Source organism: Grammomys surdaster, unplaced genomic scaffold (assembly GCF_004785775.1).
Source record: "Grammomys surdaster isolate TR1022 unplaced genomic scaffold, NIH_TR_1.0 126219, whole genome shotgun sequence".
NCBI classification, from domain to species: Eukaryota; Metazoa; Chordata; class Mammalia; order Rodentia; family Muridae; genus Grammomys; species Grammomys surdaster.
This window is the reverse complement of record NW_021621022.1, coordinates 3,000,120-3,020,931: the sequence shown is the minus strand read 5'-3', so window position 1 is coordinate 3,020,931 and position 20,812 is coordinate 3,000,120. Positions and strand designations below refer to the sequence as shown.

Here is a 20,812-nt window from a genome sequence, read left to right as displayed (position 1 = left end):
CAGAAACTTCAAAAGCCGGGCCTTGACTGACAGTGAGGACAGCCTGCAGCGGGAGAGCATGCACTATGAGTCCCCGTGTTTTTACTTTCCCAGGGAATCACATCATTTCAGTATTTTGCTCCAGTTTTTCTTTTATATCCATTAAAATATGACACAAGCATTCATCTTAAAAAAGTAGATGGTTAAAGGAAAGTATGCCATGTTGGTATTAATCCAAAGAAATCTGAGCCAAGCCTAGTGGCGCACACCTATAATCTCAGCTGTGCAGTTTAGTGAGACCCTGACTCAAATCACAATGTGAAAAGAGGGCTGGCTCTCGGCTCCGAGGGAGAGCACTCCCCTTTCTGCTCAGCTGACTTTGTATAGGGGTCTGTGCGGGCTACTTTCTCGTCCTTTTGTGGATCTTCTATTTTCTTTATGCCCAGGTGGGGATTAAATCTAATGTAGAAAAGTTAAAATAATCTACCGTAGACTGTTCCAACATCAACCACACACATAAAACTCCATGCCTTTACAGCCTTCATCCCTGTGTGTCATAACTCACATCTCTACATGTTCTATATTCATTAATGAGACATAGCTGTTTTAATTACCTCACATACATAGGGTACGTTCATCAATGCATGTATTCATTAGGTCTGCATAGATTGTCTATTCATTAAAGTAGATGTATCTATTTGAATTAGCGTACATCTCTGTATATTCTTATTTTTTAAGGTAGATGTATATTTCTCTTAATAAAGTTGCCTTTCAAATTCCATACAAAGTTAAGAAGTGAGGCTGCAGAGAAATCTATAGTGATGTTTTCTAAAAGCTTATGTGTGTATGAGTGCTTGCTGGCATTATGCAGGTGTACCATGTGTGTGCAGTACCTTGTAGGGAAGAAGAGAGGGTTGGCCTCCCTAGAACTGGAGTAACAATTGATTGTTAGCTGTCATGTGGGTACTGGGGTGCTGAGAGAACCTGGGTCCTCTGCAAGGGGAGCAAACTCTCTTAACCACAGAAGCACTTTCTCTCCAGCCCCCTTTCCTACATTTCACGACTTAGACAACAACTGGGAGGCTCTAGAGACTAGAAGGTAACAACTTTGGAACCATGTACACATGGGCTCCTGTCTTGGCTTAAGGGTTTGCTAGTCGAATGATCTTGAGAAACTGTCAATCAAACAATGTCCTGCTCTCCACAGAGTGTTCACAACCACCTCTGGGTGCCATGAGAATAAATGAGAATGTACTTACAAAGCATCAAGTCTGAAAAGGTGATGATGAGATGGCTGCTATAACTTGGGTACAGTAGGCAGAACTGAAGTCGTTGAGAAACTCAAAGTACCCTTGATCAAAGTACCCTTGATAGAACTGTAACCATCGTGAGGGCAGAGGAGCTGGCTTAGAGGGTATGATTGTTTATCATGCAAGTGTGAGAATCTGAGTTCAAACCTCTGGCACCTATAAAAAAAAATCTGGGCATGGTGGCACATGCTTGTAACCACAGCACTGGGAGGATGGGGTGAAGACAGGTGGATTCTGGGAAGTTCTCTGGCCACTCAGTCTAGCAGAAATAGGAAGCTCTGTTAGTTGAGAGACTCTGTCTCAAGGGAATAAGGCATGGCACAATAGTGGTACCCAACTTCCTTCTCTGGCCTACCTATATGTGCACAGATGGGTATGTGCAAACATACAGAGAGAGAGAGAGAGAGAGAGAGAGAGAGAGAGGGGGGGGGAGGGAGGGAGGGAGGGAGGGAGAGAGAGAGAGAGAGAGAGAGAGAGAGAGAGAGAGAGAGAGAGAGAGAGAGAGAGAGAAACAGAATAGGTGATGGAGAGGAAAGAGGGATGGCAGGGAGAGAGAGAAGCCAGAAGGTCCCAGTATAGAAGAGATCATAGGAAGCCATTTGGGGTCCCTCTTCAGTCTGTAGTAGTCTTGCAACAAATTATCGAATTGCTGCCCTGACTTGTACATCTCTGGTGAATTTTCACAGGTTTCTTCTATCTCTAAAATCCAGGACCCATGAAGGAAGTTAACAGCAAAGTCTGGTTCCAGTGAGGGACTTCAAGGTCTCCATTTCTGACCTTCCATCAGAAGAGCACAAAGCATGCTGGCACGGATGGCCTACTCCTACCTATTCACCCACACTGGTTTTACTGCCCAGGGTGCACACGAACACTCCTTTGCTTGCAAAATCTTTAAAGGTTGACAGTTTCCTCTTGACTCTGAACACATGAAATCATGAAGGCTCAACTTTTGTGGCCCAGTTAACTGAACCATGAGCATCTGAGGGCTGGGGCCAGGTCTCTGTCAGCATGTTCACTATCTCTGGAAATGCTGTAGCCTGCAGGCTAGTGGAATGGTTAAGTGAGCACTGTGCTGGTATCTTCCCACAGTATTCTGCACCTCTTCCCTTCCTTGAGAACGGAAATGTGTTGGTATGGAAACATTTGACCAAAACAGGACTAAATTCAGTGGTGAAAAATAAGAGCAAGGGGCTGAGGTGGTGGTGGGTGGCGTGGGTATGTGTGGAGTGGGTACTGGGGAGGGGATGGCTCCATAGCACGCATGAGGCCCTGGGTTTGGATCCCCAGAACAAGTGGCAGCACATCTGTAATCCACTGCTGGGGAGGTGGAGACAGGACGGGCCAGTCCAGATGAACTGGTTAGTCCCAGGTGTAGTAAGAGACCCTGTCTCAAAACATCAGGTGAAGAGCTGAAGAGGCGACCTAGTGGTTAAGAGTGCTAACCCTGCAAACACGGAGACCAGAGTTTGGAGCCCTGAAAACACTTGTAGCTTGGAGACAGGAGGCTCACTGAAGCTTGTAGCTTTCAGCCTTGAGAAGGTAGGAACCCTAGTTCAGAGAAAGTATCTCAAAGGAATACTTCAAGTACTGGTGGCCCCTGTACTCATCGGCTGGGTGTGGAGTGAGCAGTTCTCATTTCAGGGCTGGAGCTGTGGACGGATCCTGATTTGGAAGATGCCCAGCTGTGTCTCTCCCTCTTCCAGCTCACTTAGCATCATTTGTTCGCCTCAGATGGGCAGTGCCTTGCCTCAGCACGGGGAGTTTTGCAATCCCTCCCAGCTACATTGCAACAACTTGCTCGACTTGGGGCTGCCTTGGAGTCCCTGGCAAGGTAAGGATCCCAAAGCCTGTCACCTGAGAAGTCTGAGTCAATGTAAGCCCTTCCCAGCCCTGCCCCAGGGCCTGCTCACAGGTTACCACCTCCAGTGGCCAGCCCTAAGCCTTCCTGGGACTCAGCTGGCTTCAGGATGACCTGACCACGCCTTTCAGTGTCTCATCCTGAGCTTGTCAGGCCTGCATGATCATCATCAGAGCTTGAGAGCCCTGATAATGACCTAGCATCAGAACTCCTGTTCCAGGCCATGTGTACTGAGGGGATGGTTGCCACCTTGCCTGTGACTGGGCTCCCATGAGGAGCTTCTACTTCTAAATATGGTTTTCTCAGAGTACGCCTAGGTTCATAGAACGTTTAACAAGAAGGTAGGTAGGAATTTCCCATGTGTCCCTAGCCCCCCCTCCCCTCTTATCCCATTGCTCCCAGTACCCACTTCCCACTTCAGGGAGAGGTGGTGGCTACAGTAAGTGGATGTCTCCCAGAGTCCACAATGGATGTGGGATCCTCTTAGGAGCTTACTCAGTCTTGCTTTGGACAACGTGTACTGTGACCATGTCACAGTAAGCACTGGCTTTGCATTTTCCCCTTTGACCAGTTGGAGGCAGAGAGTACCAGCTTCCAGTACCAGCTGTTGGGTATTTTGCTAGGTCCCTCTTACCTTTAATCCCTCTGCCACCCCATGAAGGGACGAGACTTGGAAGAAAAGGCTTTCTGAAGAGTCATATGAGGGTCTAGTGGTCAGGTGAGTCACAAGGAAGATCCTCTGGGAGAGGTGGGACTCGTATATACTGTGTATGTAAGTCTCTATTGCTGTAATAAAACACCATGTCCAAAGGCAACTTACATATGAAAGCATTTGTTTTGGCTTATGACTGCAGAGGGATAAAAGTTCATCATGGTAGGAGAGGCACAGCATCAGGAATAAGAAGCTGAAAGGTTACATCTGAACTGCAAACAGGAAGCAGAGAGGGCAAACTGAAGGTGGGGTGAAGCTATAAACTCTCAGTGTCCACCCCCAGTAACACGCCTCCTCCAGCAAGGCTCCGTGTCCTAAAGGGTTCGTAATTTCCCCAAGCAGCACTACCAACTGTACACATGAATCTATGGAGAACACGTCTCATTCAAAGCACCATAGTCAATTCCCTGGCCCTCGTAGGCTCATGGCCGTCTTCAAAGATCCCCATAGTCTTTTGCAGTCTCAACACTGTTTAAAAGTCCAGAGCCTCTTTTGAGACTCAGAGCAATCTCTTAGCTATGAGCCTGTGTAAAAGAAAAACAAATCACATATTTCCAACATACAATGGCACAGACTACACTTTCTTATCACAGAGGGGAAGAGGAAAAACATAGAGAGGAAACAGTGAACTAAAACCAGACAGGAGTCCATCAGGGAGGACACCAAATCTTGCAGCACCCTGCCTGTTGTCTGTGACTTTAATTCCAAAGGGTTTAAATGGCTTTGAACCCCCAGATTTGCTGCATGTGACATCCATTTATTTGGGGCTGGTCCCACTTCTTGCATACATCTTTCTTTGGTAGGTCTCACAGCTCTGGCATCTCCAGCATCTTGGGGTCTCCTCCAAAACTCAGGCTTCACTTTCATAGCCTCCCACAGTGGTCTCTCTGGGCCTCCATGCAGTGACTGCAGTCAGAACTAAGGAGCCATGGCACAGGGGAGCATGTCCCAGAGATTTGAGAGTGGAAAGGAAGGCCAGATGCTTGTGGGTAGTGTCCATCGGCAGAGCGGTCCAGTAGCAGTGCTAAGCTGTGAGCTCCAGGCCTGCTTCATCCACACATTGTCTGACCTCATCCAGGGTTCAAGTATATATGCCCAGGGAGGACATATGTCATGCGGGGAATTTCAGGGGACCTTCAGGAGGGAGTAGCTAGGGGTGACACTTTATTCCTGTGGTGTTTTGTTGGTCCTCACTACACAGGTTCTTGTTTTGTTGTGGTCTGTTTGCTACTTATGAAGAATCCTGGGCTGGAGAGTATATCTCAGTAGTGAAGAACTTGCCTAGAATACACAAAGTCTTGGGTTCAATCCCAAACATTGCAAACACAAGCCAAAAATGTATAATATTTGGGTTGTCAGGATACCTTAGCAGGTAAGGGTGCTTGCCGCCAAGCTTGATGACCTGAGTTTCATCTTCAGGATCCACACGGTGGAGAAAGACAAATGAGTCACTAAAATGCATCTTACTCATACATATGCAAGATATATGTTTTGAATTAAGTGTAAATCTTAAAGAGCCCTCCTATACTCATGATGTTTAAGGCATCATCTTGGGTGGTCCAAGGATACAGGTGAGCACCTTCAGAGCGGAATGGTGAAAGCAACACACAAACTTAAATACAAATGCATTTTGATGGGAGTGGAAGTGTAAAGATTGGGGCAAGCTAGGACACTGCCTTTGGAGTGTGGAACAGAAAGGGCTGCAGAAATTGTGGGGCCTTGTGGGTAGAGAAGTCAAGCTCTTTGGACTAAAAGGATAGTCTGTAGCAGGCAGCCAGAGCTAAGGAGCCCCATGGCACAGGGAAGAATGTCCAGAGATAAAAATCGAAAGGAAGGCCAGATGCATCCAGGGTAGTGCCCATAGGGAGAGCCATCTAGTGGGAGTGCTAAGCTGTGAGCTGCAGGAGGACAAGCCTGCTTCATGCATACTGGTGGAGGACAGGGGAGAGCAGCTGAAAAATTCACACCAGAGTTGCTGTCTGTGGGTGCAAGTAGTTCCCATGACAACAGCAGGTCCAGAGGGCAGCCAGGGAAGATGAGCTAGAGCTCCCTGGTAGCACCTAGGATTTGAGGGTGCTGGAAAAAGCCCCCTGGAGAGGTAGGTTAAAAGCTTGCTCAGACAGACCTAGGAACTGTCCAGGATGAAACAGAAACATAGGTCAGGAGCATCTCTACAGAGGGAGAGGGAAGAACAGCACAGAACACCCCCAAAATATTTAGGGTGTGTGGAGCCCTGCCCTGCCAGGTGGAGGGTGGGAAGAGCCAAGGAGTGGAGAAGAGACTGGGGAGGACATTATAGGATGTCTGGAGGAGACACATTTGTCATACTCTTCAGCCATGAGCCCCCAGACTAATCACCACCTAACTCCTTCACATTTTCAAGCTGAGTTGGACATTTTAACAGAGCACTCAATGGTTGACTTGGTCCCTTCTAAGCTAAAGGGTTATCTCTGGCACTGGGTGGAGTAGGCTTTCTCCTTGGCTCCTTCCATCCTTGTCTTCTCAGCAGACCTACTATGTATTGTAGAGCCACTGTGGGATAGCGTAACTCGCATTCACATGGACTCCAGGGTGGGCAAAACCCATGCCTATTGCCAAATGTGTGAAGGAACACTTAGAGAACGATCATCAGTTAATCAGCTAGATATGCTGTTGAGAGGGGGATTTTAGTAAAATCCATTCTAGGTTCAGGTTTAATAATGGGCTGGCAAAGACTTTCTGAAAGCTTCCGGCCTAACTGGAGCACGGACAAGGATGTTCTCAGGATGAAACACTGCTTGGATCGAGGGGAGGGAGCTTGAGCCTGGGCTTGTGCAATGGGATTATCTCAGGATCTACTGGTGTGCTCTCAAGGACATACTGGGAATGTGGGTAGATTTTCATTGGGTTAGCTCTTCTACCGTCAGTAGCCTAAGCCTAAAGTTGGTGATCAAGACATGTTTTTATGCTGGACAGCGGTGGCACATGCCTTTAATTCCAGCACTTGGGAGGCAGAGGCAGGAGAATTTCTGAGTTTGAGGCCAGCCTGATCTACAGAGTGAGTTCCAGGACAGCCAGGGCTACGCAGAGAAACCCTGTCTCGAAGGATAAAAAAAAAAAAAAGGCACGTTATTTACAATAACTGCTTTTTGTCATCTATGTTCACTTTCCCAAGGAAATCCAGTGCAGAAAATTCCAGATGCAATTAGTTACAAAGTCCTTCCCTCAGTTAAAGAACTCACTGCAGTCTTCTTACATGGTTATTGTTACCTTCACATAAAAATTTGACTCAGGCTTTCAATCCATTCACTAGCTAGTCCCTAACTGCAAGTATCACCTCTACATGAACTCTGTCTGGAGTGGCCCACTTTCTCTGTTCCCTGCTTTACACAATGCCTCTGTCTGCCTTTTTTCTCCTTTTGCTGGATCCAGAAGGGCTTGTGCGAGTCATTTTAATACATTCAGTATTTCCTAAATAGACTGCTTGTATGCAAGGTTAGTCACCTCCTTTATTAGGACATGGTACTAATTTGCTCATGAATAATGGTACACCATAAAAGCACACACCGGGCACCCGATCTGACCTCTTCCACTCCATGCCAGCACAACAGGCTCTAAACTGCAGCGGCTGCAGAAGCTGAGAGAGATAAACAGGGTGGCGGGTGGGGAGGAAGTTCTTACTCAAATCTAAATACAGCCGCTGCTTGCTGATCCAAGAACTGAGATCACTGGGAGAGATTGCAAGGAAACTTCTCTGGTGCTGATTCTTCTGAGCCAACAGGTCTCGGCCTGCTCCTGCCACTCAGGGGACAGGTGAAGAGAGAAACAGAGGCATGGCCTGTGTAAGAAAACAAATGCTAGTTTGGGTTTTATCTTCCAAAAGCATCAATATTTACTGCAAAGTAGAAGATTCTTTTAACCAGTCCTCAACACAGGTTGTAAGAGGCTGAGTTAGTCAAGTTCCCAACAACGGCAGGGCCAAGGTGGAAAGGAGGCCCCTTTGGGGATTTCCAATTCATCCAAGGGCATGTTCTTGTGTATAGGTAAAACCAATGTGAGTTAGCTGTGGAGTTTGCCAGCTGCTTCCCATGTGCAGATAAGTAACCAAATTATGGAACGATGCAACCCAAGGGCCTACAAGGCAGGTTAAGCTGGAATTGAGAGTCAAGGGGGCCCAGGATGGTGTGGAGAGGGCGCTGGGTCATCATGGGGCTTTAAGGCAGCATAAATCTCCAGCCATCACAAAAGGTTCTTCTATAAAGGGGAGAGGAATGAGGTTACCTCACAGGGCCGAATGACAATTTAACACGTTGATTTATTTAAAGTGCTTGGAATAGGGCCCAGCACATAAGACTGTGCTTAATGATAATTGTCTATTAAAATCTATAGAAAAGGTTGCTGCAAGACAACACGGGGGCAGCTTGTCAGAGGACTGTTCTTTTTCTGGGAACTTTTCCTCTAATGAGGCCACTGAGGAAAGCAATGAAGGATGCAGGATTGCTGCATTTTTATCTAGTGTAGTAACTCAGGCAAAGGCGAGACTTGTGTGCTAATGATTTTATAAGTATCCAGACTATCACACGCAGTTCCCTGTGTGCTTATCTTATTATTCCAACTTCCCCTCTGACCCATGGAACAGTCTCAGAGGGAGACTAGTAGGAAAACATAAAAATAGAGGCTTCTGGAGAAAGTGTTCTGTCTCTTTCAAGGCAAATGGCCGTACACCACTCTTAGTTAATTAAGCACATGCTTTTTCCGAAGCTACCTATTTAAGACCATTGAGTGGTAGTTACTAGGCATAGCAACTTGCTCAATTTTCAGCACTACAAAATACACAAAGCGCACCCAGAAGCCTATTAAAACTACAATCATACTCTATATCTTTCTATAGAGGGTGACTTGAAGCCGCTTGCATGTGGCTGCTGGGGATTCATCTCCCCAGTTAGTCTAGATGGATCTCACCAAGTGCCTGATCATGCAGACAAGTCTAGTTTCCCCTCCCCTCCCCACTTCCCTTTCCTACACCAGGGATGGAGCCAAGCAAGCTCTATCCCTGAGCTCCAGCCCTTGCATTGCACATCTTACTAATCGAGGGAACTAAATTCAGTATAACTGGGGCTGGACTGCTCAGCTGTTAGGAACACTTAATACTCTTGGTGAGAACCCCCTTTGGGTTCCCAGCATCTACATGGCAGCCCATAACCATCCATAATTCCAGTTCCAGGGGATATGATGCCCTCTTCTGACTTCCTTAGGCACCAGACACACACATAGTGTACATACACACATGCAGGCAAAACACCCATACACATAAACATAAATAAATCAGTAAACAAATCTTTAAACTCAATATGACAAAAGGCAAGAGAAGGTAGCCTATGTGCACTGGTAAGATAAGGTGCCCTTTAGATTCTATACAGCTGCTCTCCTGTCTGGGTCATCCATTTCACCAACAAGATGGGGCAAACAAAGAAGTCATGAAGAAAAGTGACTTTAAAAACCTTTGCGGCTTTATTGGCTTGGGATTCTAATATCCAGAGAACCAGTTGAAACTAGAGAGATGATTTCAGGCTCCGAGTCTATCAGGATCCTCTCTGAGGTACTAGTGGGCTGGCTGTGTTTTGAAGCCATGGAAACTGTTCAGTGTTCTTACAGGCTTGATCTACTCCATGGATTTTTTTTTTTTAGATCAAGACTTTCTGAACCAAGTTTCCCATGCGACATGTGACCCTAGGAATTAAAATCAAAGGGAAAATGTCACAGTGTGGGTGTAGGCCTACCTGCGTGGTCCTCATTACTACCTAAACAGTTCTGTGAAAAATATGGCCAATAACACACGACTGCCCCAGAAGGATGGGAGGCAGGGTCTGAGAGACAAGGAGGAAAACCAGGAACTGGAAATACAGGGAGAGCTAGAAAGAAGAAATGAAGGAAGGCAGAGGGGAAGAGGGAAAGTGGCAGAGAGGACACAGGCTGAGGGATCAGGCTGTGTTACCACACAGCAGGGCTGGCTGGCTCCCAGAGGCACTTAGAAGGCATGCGGATATATGGCAATGGGAGGAGTGTGGACATGAGGCAGCAGCACCTGGCTTGAGCACAGCTTGGTGGTATCTTGGATACCCATAAATATCTATACTTGCAAGAGCTTCCTTCGGGCAATCCTAATGCAGAGCCTGCCTTTAAGAGGACATCAGTTTCGTACCTTAGCTTCTTCATCCACCCAACTTTCTGTAGACTTAATGACCATTATACACAAAAAAGCCCAAGCCCACTCCAGGAGATTCAGTCAAGGAATATGAGACAGAAATATGTCTGACTCTACACTCAGGAACCTCTGGTGACCTATGAGAGCTAGGGACTCAGTGTCCCCAGTTGATGCTGTCATCAAGGGAGGCCTGGGATCCCTGGTGGCCAGTAGTCAGCAGAAGAAACAGCCACCCACCAACACTGAAGCACAGCACAGCAAAACACTCACTGGGGAACGCAGTCATGTAATTCCCGCTTGGCAGAAATGTATGGCTGGCTGCAGAACAAAAGGAACCATCTGCATCCAAGCCACTGCCTCTTAATCCCTTAATTACACTAAGTCCTTCAGAAGGAAGCAGCAGTTACTGAAGGAAACCAGAGAGCGCGCACACACACACACGCACACACACACACACACACACACACACACACACACACTCTCCTGTATTTGTATGGATATGAATAAATACTCTTGTGAAAGGCTCAGCATTTAAAAAAGAATCTATTTGTTTATTAAAAGTTATTTTATTCATTGAAAGCCATGATCTGGAACATTCAAATCAGTTCTCCTAGGAAGGTGACTTGGGAGATATGGTGACTTGGTGAGTAGAGCCAGCAACCTGTAGGCATGTTAAACGACACTGAGCTGCCTGGGCTTCACTGTGCTCTGACCTCAGGCCGGAGCATCTTACCCTGCAGCATGCTGACAGTTGAGTGGTTGGAGGCCCTAGCTAGCGACAAGTTATCTGGAATCTTTCTTCTTCTTTTTCACTGGTGCTTTGTCTAGTGTGGTGCCTACTGCTAGTCCTTCTGGCCTTTGCAGCTTTTTCTTTGCTTTCTTCTTCTTGGGCTTTGGGACATCATCCTGGCTGTCTGGTGTTTGTATATACTCTTCTGCAGCTTCGACAGAGGCATCGGAACACTCGTCCCCACTGGAGCCTCCAGGCTGCAGCTCGGCTTGGTATCTTTTCTTGACCACAGAGCCCCTCTCTGCTTCCACATGCTTTTTCTTTTTATGCCTCTTAGCCTTGTGTTGGGGAGAGTTCTCTATATCTATTCCTGCTGCCTCTTTGTTTTTTTTCTTTCCCTTTTTCCATTCAACAGGAGTCTCTGAAAGGTCAGAGTCTGGAGCCGAGGCCTGTGGCTTGCTCTTTAACTGAGCCATCCTCTTGGCAAAATATTCCTGGATGGTGAAGGCACTAGTTGTGGTCGTGGTCGTGGTCAGGGAGGTGTCCACCTCATCCGCAGTGGAGTTGCTGCAACCATCCTGGGGACAAGAGTGAAAAGCGATTAGTAACACTCATTCATCCCACGAAGCAGCCAGGAGGAGCCACCTGAACCCACGCATGATGGGCTTGAATTGCAGAACCTAGAACAAGGGATGACACAGAGAACCGTGTGGGGAGAAGGTCAGACAGACCTCATCTGGCAAGTGGCTTCACAGACTTGGAAGAACCCTTCCCCTAGAACAACAGTGTGAATGAGGATTAATCCCAGAGTCTTTTGCAGACACCAGGAACATGCATGTTCTAGAGCTCGGTGATTCTGCAGGTCCTTCTGTGCTGATCTAGAAACTCGGACATTTTCGTTTGAGCACACGTGGCTGGGCATGCTCTGCTGGTACAGCTCTGTTACAAAGCAGCACATATTAGACTTCTTGACACATAGCCCTCAACAACTTCAGTTGAACTAAAATTACTTCTCTGTTTGAAATTCTAGCAGAATCAACATTCTACTGAATGATAACTGGGCTCTGAGTAGCCACTGCAGCTCAGAGTTCTATCTAAGGGCATCAACGCCAGTACATACCAAATCGACACTGGCTGTACATTTTCCAGCTCGTGGCTCAAAAACAGAACCATGTGATCAATTTTGAGACTTAACAAATAAAATTCAGAACTAATGAGATAAATGGGGGAGAAGTTTAAATACTCTCAAGGGTGGCTAGGAAATCAACTCAGTTGCTACACAAGCATGAAGACCTTAGTTCAGTCCTTAGGACAAACTTAAAGAGCCAGGCACAATCCAATTGAGTGCACCTGTAATTCCAGATGGGGGAGTCAAAACAGGCTGATCACTCAGTCAGTGAGCTCCAAGTTTAACGAGAGATCCTGCTTCAAAAAATGACTGGAGAGCTACTGAGGAAGACACACAACACTGACCTTCTAGTCGCCTTAGAGGCCAGTGGTTCTCAACTTTCCTAATGCTTCGACCTTTAACACAGTTCCTCATGTTATGATGACTCCCAACTATAAAATTATTTTCATTGCTATTCATAATTGCAAATTTTCCAGTTATGAATTAAAACATAAATATCTATATTTTCTGATGGTCTTAGGCAACCCCTGTGAAAACGTCATTGAACTACCCAAAGGAATTGTGACCCACAGGTAGAAAACTACTACAACAGATTAATACTGAAGGAAACCAGAGATTGTGTGTGTACACACACACACACACACACACACACACACACACATTCCTCTATCAGTCGTTGCTGGTATCTCATCAGGTTATTTTGAAAGAAATAGAAATTAGCACCCTTAGGACTCGAAAACCAGGCCACTTTTGTTTCTCAAATGTTGAATGAGGACTGGAATTCTGCATGACAGAATGAAACACCGTCTTAAGGCTCTCAGTACTTGCCAATGCCAGACTGATGGACAAGAAAGATCTTGCCTCCCATGTAAGGGCACACACCCATAGCCATGCACAGACACGGGCACTGGGAATGTGGCCCACTGATGTAACAGAGGTCTCACTGATGGCTGTGTGCCAGGTTTGAGGCTGGGCCTTGTATTCAGGTCGTATCACCCTGGCTCCTTGTTCTTTCACTGACTATCTTCAGAATTCCTGTTTTCAATAGGTTAATAGCAGGAACTGGCTGCTGGTATTAATCATCCTTAGTTATTAGGAAACATAGACCATTTCTGAGTCAGTTACTCATCTCCTAATCCCCAGGAAGCATGGGTCTAAGCAATTCCTATGGTGGGGAGGTGCTGAGGACTCAGGCTCACCATTCAGCTCAGTAGGGGATGAGAAAAGTGCTGAGTACCAGCACTCACCCTCCTCAACCTAGAGAGTGGATAAAGCCCCCGTGGGGAGAGCAGTCCAGCAGGAAAGTCCCCTTCCCTCATCACTGGAAATCTAACTTTTAGAAAGGCTTTCATTTGTAATAGCTGGCAATCTGATTCCCTAGGGAGTGATCTCAGGACTCCCATCCTACACACTGACAACTGGAAACCAGTTTCACTATAGAGTATAACCCTAGCTCTGTAAAACAAAAACATATATACCTTTATAAGAAAATGGGTATTTTCAAATCTGGTCTAATTTCAAAGCAAACAGTTATTTTTTTTAAATCATTTAGAAACATTTCCATTAAATGCGTGATACAGCCTCAAAGAAAAACCATCATAAAATGATGAAAATGTGACTTTTCTACTCTGTACATGTTGACAATGTCTTAGGTTCATAGTGGTGCTTTAGAAACTAGTAAAATAACCTGACACCTTTGGGCTTTATATAAAATACCAGAATGAGAGGAATGATTAATACTTTTGCCAAACATTTCAGTTAAGTTCAAGGGTTCAGGACATCTCTCTCTTAAAAAGGCCTGTTGGGGTCCCAGCTACCAATCCAATAGGAAGGTAAAGATGAGTTCCCTGGTCCCTCTGTGCGCTGACAGCTGCTCTGTGCAGAGTGCTAAGGGGCCAGATCAAAACCAGGAAATTCATAGCAAACTTACTCTGACCACCAGATCAAGCCAGGGCAACAGGAAGGTCAGCTTAGTGCATCCATAGAGCAAAACAAACGGATCCACCACCTCTGGGATGTACTCTTCATTATGTACTGTCCTCAGAGGGCTGCAAGAGCCACCACAGGCCCTGGAGGGAATGGTACTATGAAGGCACTCACAAATCTATTTTAAACTCAGTGGAAAATAATCTCAAGGCTTTGTCTTTTATGAACAGGCAAGAGGGTGGGAGCCTAGATTCCCATGGTTACTTCTGAGGTTCCCTTTGAGGAACAATGGCTTGGGACTCTGTACAATCCTTTGTATCCCTGAACATTTGTCCAAGAAGGGCAGGTTGTGGTGGCAAAGTGTGGCTTCTAAAAGTGTGGTCAGCACTCTGAGTTGCAATGCAAGGTTCCCATGCTCCCACTCTAACATCCTGAGTTTTACCAACAGTAAAGACAAATGCAGGGAGATGTGTAGGCTTTCTCCTGGGCTCAGGGAGGGAAAGGGTGAGAGAGTGTAGGTATCCCCAGCCTTCTGCATTGCCACAGGTCTCCCTTATGTGGCTGTGGTTGAGCTTCTGGCACAGGCACATGTCATACATAACTATTATGGCAATTTTCTAAAGAAAGGGCTCAGGGGTGAGGGGATGGCAACAGCATTAACACTGTTTCTGCATTGTCTCATCTTCTGTTTCATTACTATTAGGAAGAAATGCTTGCAGAGACCAGAGCAGAAGCCTGATGTTTTCTATGTATTTCTGAAGTAGCTCTTGTTTTTGAAATAGCACATGAAGCAGGTTCCTGGTTAACCTGGGTATTCAGAGTCTCTGATTTTCTCACTTTAGTTAGAGGTGCTGAGTACAGTGTGTGTTTAAAAACCCTAATGAGAGGTTTCCCCCAAGGATAACAAGGGTTTCACTTCTGTACTGTGTGGATCAGAGCAGACCACTGGGGGGGGGGGGCTGCTCCTCACTTTATTGAGTTGAGAATTTAAGGGCAAAAAAATTCTATGAGACAGTTATACTGAGACATACTAGAGGAAATTATGCCAAAGTGCCCATACGCAGCTGACTGCAGAAGGCAGCTACCAACAGTGTGCCAGGTACTTAGTATGGCTCCATGAGTGGCTTACAGCATGACAAGAACAAACTCTGTCCATTACAGGGGCCCAAGAAAGACTTGGGGCACAGGCACCTTATCTACAGGCATGGAAGGAGTAGGACCTGATGCCATGCTATGGGGTGCAGAGCCTTTGTTCTCCACCATGGCACCCTGACTTCTAACCTGCATAAGACTCGTGCTGTGTTAGCTTTTCTCTTCAGGAGATTCTGACACTAAAGCATATCTACTGTTATGTAACCTACAGACAAGGCTTCAAGCTCAGTTCTGAGGACAGATTAGCTGAGGCAGCAGCTTACTGTAGAAACACAAACAAACAAACATACACTCATCTTTAAGGTCAGGAAAACCTGATTATCAAGCTTATACTTCACAAATATAATAATTTTTAAAAACATCCTGAAGCCAGGCTTAAGAGGTCTGTAATTTGACAAATTAACATGTAAATTTCCTTTATAGAAGCTCTTTATGTTTTCTTTCCCTTTTACACTGGGTCTTGCTCAGGCTGGCTTCAAACTTGCTATGTAGCCTTGGCTAGCCTTCAACTCACAAGCCTTCTGCCTTCTAGAGTCTAATCCTCTCTTGAGCATCTGTGGGGTTGCCTACTCCATGTTAGCATGCTTGTACTCTTTGACTTGGTTTCCTCATCAGCAATGGGCAAATTCAAACACTTGGAGGGTGCACAGTGTGAGGACCTCAATGACATTAATCAAAGAAAGGACAGTCATGCAAAGGAAAGAGATAACCCTAATAGGATCTACGTTGGGAGCTGTCTGTTGCCACTGTCTGCATCCTAGAGCTGAAAAGTATGTACACCAGTTTGTTCTGTCATTCCTAGACAGGCACCCTGTCTGGAGGCCTGGCAGCTCAGGAGCCTCTGAAGTAGAAGCTCTACTAGGCTATAGAGAACTCTGCACACGCACCACTTATACATGCACGCTGAGATGGCTTGCCAGGAAAATGCCGCAGAGAGGTTTCCTCTTAGTACTCTCAAAACAGCTTGTAAGGGGCAGGGAAAGCAAGCAGTTGAGAAGGGACTTAGGGAGGTGATGCCCTGGGTAAACATCAGACACTACTGTGCGAGGATGTGTCAGAGGCGAACCTTTCAGCTCACCAGCCCTTTTCACACATCACCGTTTGCCTTAGTGACAAGAGGCGGTCAGCTTTTGGACTTGCACGTTAAGACACAGAGGTCAGGTACAACAGGAATCTCCAGTGAGCTTTGCTCAGAAGAAGACATAGACTCCCAGAGCTCAAGGGTAACAAACACTCAAGGGTAAGAGGTTTTCACTTAATTGCTATTGCCCATGATGGACCAACTCTTGCTTCCACAACAGTCTGTCTATTACCAACCTGTGCCAGATTAGTCTGTGGAAAGTTAATGAAGTTTGGTGAGGAAGCAGCCTATAAAATCAGAACACTCTGTACGTTTTCCTGACTCTTCAACACAACAGTTTTGACAAACCCAAATGAGGTTGTAGTGGATCACAGCAAGGCGGCAGAAACCATATCTGTTCATTTCAGACAGAGATAAGCAGGTATGAAGTGACTCTGTGTGACTGGTCAGGATAAAGACAAGGCCGAGACCCACTGCATGTCACATAGGCGTCATACCTTCCAACAGAAGGGGCAGAATACTGACTCAGTTACCTGCTCCAGAGCCTAGATATGCTCTCTGCCCTACAGAACTTAGAACTTTCTTCTAGACCCCTCACAGCTATGTATATCACTTCAGTGGTGGGACCTAGAATCAGCACAAATGTCCATAAGTACCTCTGAAGGATTATCTAGATTAGGTTAACTGAGGTTCGAAGATCCACTTTAAATGTGGATAGTACCATTCTTTGCACTGGGGCCTCCTTAATAAAAAGAAAATGAACCAAGCACAAACATTCATCATTCTGCTTCCTGACTGTGGGAGCAGTGTGACCAGCCACTTCCTGTTCTACCACGCATCTTCCATGCTGCATGGACTGTATCCGGTAGAGAACAAATCTTCCCTTAAGCTGCCCATTTTTTCTGGTATTATCCAAGCAATGAAACAAAATAACTATAGTAACTTCTCTGAAGATCCTGTGCGAGCCTCAGGCTGACCTTGCAAGACTGTGCCCTTGTTTACTACCCACACCAGCAACTAGCTGCTTTTATTTTTTGTTTTTGATTACTTACTTGCTTTGCAAACATCTTCTTAAGGAAATTCTAAATTTCTTGATGGCAAGGGCTATTTTTATTCTACTTGTATTCTGCATACTCTCTAATGAGAAAGGCATGGACAGTGCTCAACAAAAGCATCAGATAAAAATGTACTACAGAGAGGTGGTGAAGAGCTCCTGCCACCAACCACCCACCTGTTGGGCAGGCTGGTACCAGCAAGGGGTGTGAAAAGGCAGGAAGCCAAAGGGACCAGGACTTGCAGAGCCCTGTCATCCATCCAGACACAGCCATCCTTTCAGTCAAAACCCTGCCCTATGATAAGCACCGCTTGCAAGGAACACAAATTCTGTCTGGTGCAGTGTACCAGTTATGATGACCCTTAGTGATATACTGACCTCAGTTAAATGATCTGAGTATTTCTCTCATATTACCACTCCTACTTTTCTCTCTTTTTCTACTTTTCACTCTTACTTTTCTCTCTCATATTTCCACTCCAGGGGAAATGTCAACTGAGACAATGTACAGCAGTATGGGAACTGTCACACCTCCTATGGGATTAGCTGGACACATTAATGGCCTACCTGGACTTAACTATACTTGATGGGCTGTACAGCAAGAGACTCTAAAGTCCAAGAAAGCCACAAGGAGGACAGCTCTTTGGACAGCAAATGAAGTTCTCTCACAGCTCCTGGCCTGAGGCCAAGGGGTCTGAGAGGCAGCAGTCCAAAGCCTTAGCTAGAAGTAGGCACCAAGCTTCTGGGGCACCTCTGTGGTTTTATCCATCCCCTTTGTGGTTTCAATGTAATTGAAAGAGTGAATGACTTACAAAGAATTAGTTTTGTACTCACAAAGCTTGTTCAAGCATAAGATCCTATGGTGTGTGTGTGTGTGTGTGTGTGTGTGTGTGTGTGATCCATCACATACATTTAGAATTAGGCTAAACACATACAGCCTCAGTAGTAGCCAGCCTAAGGAATTTGCTTAGGGAACTCAATCACTCTCAACATGAGGGAGTACATAAGGAAATCAAAATAACCTGAAAGCCTCTTACGGAAGATAAGTTTTGATGTCAAGCAATGAAAACTCAGGGCTACCATTAATAAAAAGGAAATTGTGCCATGACGTGTGTGCATGTGTATAAAGAGGTACAAAACCCAGTCACATGTAAGATGCCCACTGTGCAGAGATTCCAAGAAGGGGATCCCTAAAACAGGAACTGAGAAATTACTGCTGTGGATTCTAATGTTCACCTCCTAAGTAGATTTATTTTCACATTTCTAAGAAGTTGGGCAAGAGAATCAAATGAAGACTATTTCATAGCAATGTGAAACTACATGATTTTCGAATGACTATAAAGCCAGAATTTCCTCAGTAAAATATTTGTGGAAATGTTTTCTCTTTAGTTACACAAGTACTTGTTATAGGTGCTGAGTGAACATCTGCCTAACGGATACATTTTAAAATACAATCTGCTTTTATAAGCACTGTGCTGACAGCTTTTGGGAATACCAGATGTTTTTCAGTCACACACATACACACACACACACACACACACACACACACATCCTCCCCTCTATTCTTGGTTTCCTTTTGTATTAAGGTTTGAATGTGTTCCCTGAAAGTTTACATGTTGGAAACTAAACCTTAAAACTCACAGGTTGCCGGGCAGTGGTGGCACATACCTTTAATCCCAGCACTTGGGAGGCAGAGGCAGGCGGATTTCTGAGTTCGAGGCCAGCCTGGTCTACAGAGTGAGTTCCAGGACAGCCAGGGCTACACAGAGAAACCCTTTCTTGAAAAACCAAAAAAAAAAAAACCTCACAGGTTAAGAATATTTGAAGACAGAGTCTTTGGAGGTAGTGAAGGGCCATAGGCTCTTCCAAGAAGACTAAGACATAAGCTCATAGGTTGTTACTGTGTGATGCCTCCCGACCATAGGAGGAAGGCCCTCATCAGATACTGGTACCTTGCTATCAAAATTCCCAGCCTCTAAAGCTCCAATAGATAAATCATTGTTCTTTATAAATTGCCTCAGGTATTCAGCTAAAATGGCAGAATATAATAAACTAAGTGGAAAATTCTAGTAAATTGCTTGCCATTCTGAATCAGTGCAATGAAATCCTGTCCATCTGCCTAGATCATGAATCATCCTTTGTCCAGTGAATCTACACTGTATATGCTATCTCTACTTTTCATCATTTTAATGGCTTGCCTATGCAATCAGATGTTGTGATATTGTGGTACTGTGTTCAGGGATCCTCCCCCTCCTCCTCTTCCCTTTCTTTTCATTCATTTATTTATTTATTTATTTATTTATTTATTTATTTATCTTTTTGGTAAGAGCTCACAGAATCTAGGTTGGCCTCACTCCCTGTGAAACAGAAGGCAGCCTTGAACTTCTGATCTTCCTGCCTCTACCCTCTGAGTGCCATAATTACAGGTATGTACTACAATGTCTGGTTTATGTGGTGGGGGTTATGGAACCCTGGCATTGTTCACACTAGACAAGCACTCTAGCAACTGAGTTACCTTCTCTAGCCCCCTTGTTTCTCTCAATACTTCTCTGAACTTTAAAGTCTAAAGCATAAGAATAGCAATGCTGGCAACCTGAATATGCCAAAACTGTAAAGTACATCCTTTAGGTGAAAGGCGGAAGTTCTTAGGGGAAGAAGATGAATCATATGGTGAGGTTGCTAAGGATTATAGTCAAAATGAATCTTCTACCAAACTTGTGACTATGGAGAAAAAAATTCTTGGTCCTTTTCTGTTGCAGTTTAGGCAGTAGGAATGACTACTTCCACCCAAGGCTGCAGGTACTTCCAAGGTCTCAGGATCACATCCACCTTGTGCAATGGGGGACAGCTGAAAACGCTCAGAACTGGAGGCTTTAGCTGTCTTTTGCTAATGACAAAGACTAAACTTGCAGGACTGGACCACTATGGGCTTTCAAAGATCAGGGAACAATAATCCTGGAAAATGCAGTAATCTGCCATGAAAGAGAACTTTGGGTCACGCTGGAAGTGTGCAGAGGTTTTTCTTGAGTTAGGCACTGGGTTTTTCCTTGGAATTCATACACAAATGACCCTCTGTGAGGTAGTAGGAATGAAAGCAAATAACAACTCACTTTCTGCAGGGCAGGCTCCTCACGTGAATGCCAATATTAACAAAGCTGCCCATTCCTGTCTTTACTTCTTTTCCACTTGCCTGTCAGCTGCTTACGCTACCTCTCATTAGGAAAAGCCAACATAAACATGTTTTAGAAGGACCATTCTCCATGGCAACAACTTTTCAAGTCATGACATCAGAATCACTGACGACAAGTCATGCTACCTCTGGGGAAAAGAGAGGAAGGAATAGGGCAGCCTCCGGCCTCCCTGAAAGGTCCTCGGGCTTAGAAGCTGCAGTGACTCACATGGCAGCGTCTCATCTCATGCTGGCCACAAGATAAACGAGGCTCTTCCAGAGCAGAAGTGATCAATGTGACATAGGCACCAACATCTTTGAATGAAATCTAAAAATAATCCAAATTGACTGTTGTTTATAATTCTAGGTCAACTGGTTCTCCCCCAGAAGCAGGACACACAGCTTCCACTAACAGCTGTGTAGGGCTCCCATCTCCATGAGCAGAGGCTTCCAGGGAGTTCTGGCTCCTCCATTTCTCTACAGGAGACTGAAAAAAGTCACAGAGGAAACTTGACAACTCAAATTTGGGTA

At 45.4% G+C, this 20,812-nt stretch overlaps 1 protein-coding gene across 1 annotated transcript in view; it reads right to left on the bottom strand.

The window, feature by feature from the left end:
• Nucleotides 1-10,573: 10,573 nt before the first annotated feature.
• Pinx1 (PIN2 (TERF1) interacting telomerase inhibitor 1) overlaps nucleotides 10,574-20,812 on the bottom strand; it is a 57,334-nt gene continuing 47,095 nt past the window's right edge. The window contains exon 7 of the mRNA XM_028758828.1: nucleotides 10,574-11,351. Within this exon, the coding sequence (XP_028614661.1) occupies nucleotides 10,827-11,351 (525 nt within the window). The 3' untranslated portion in view covers nucleotides 10,574-10,826. The remainder of the gene's footprint in view (nucleotides 11,352-20,812) is intronic.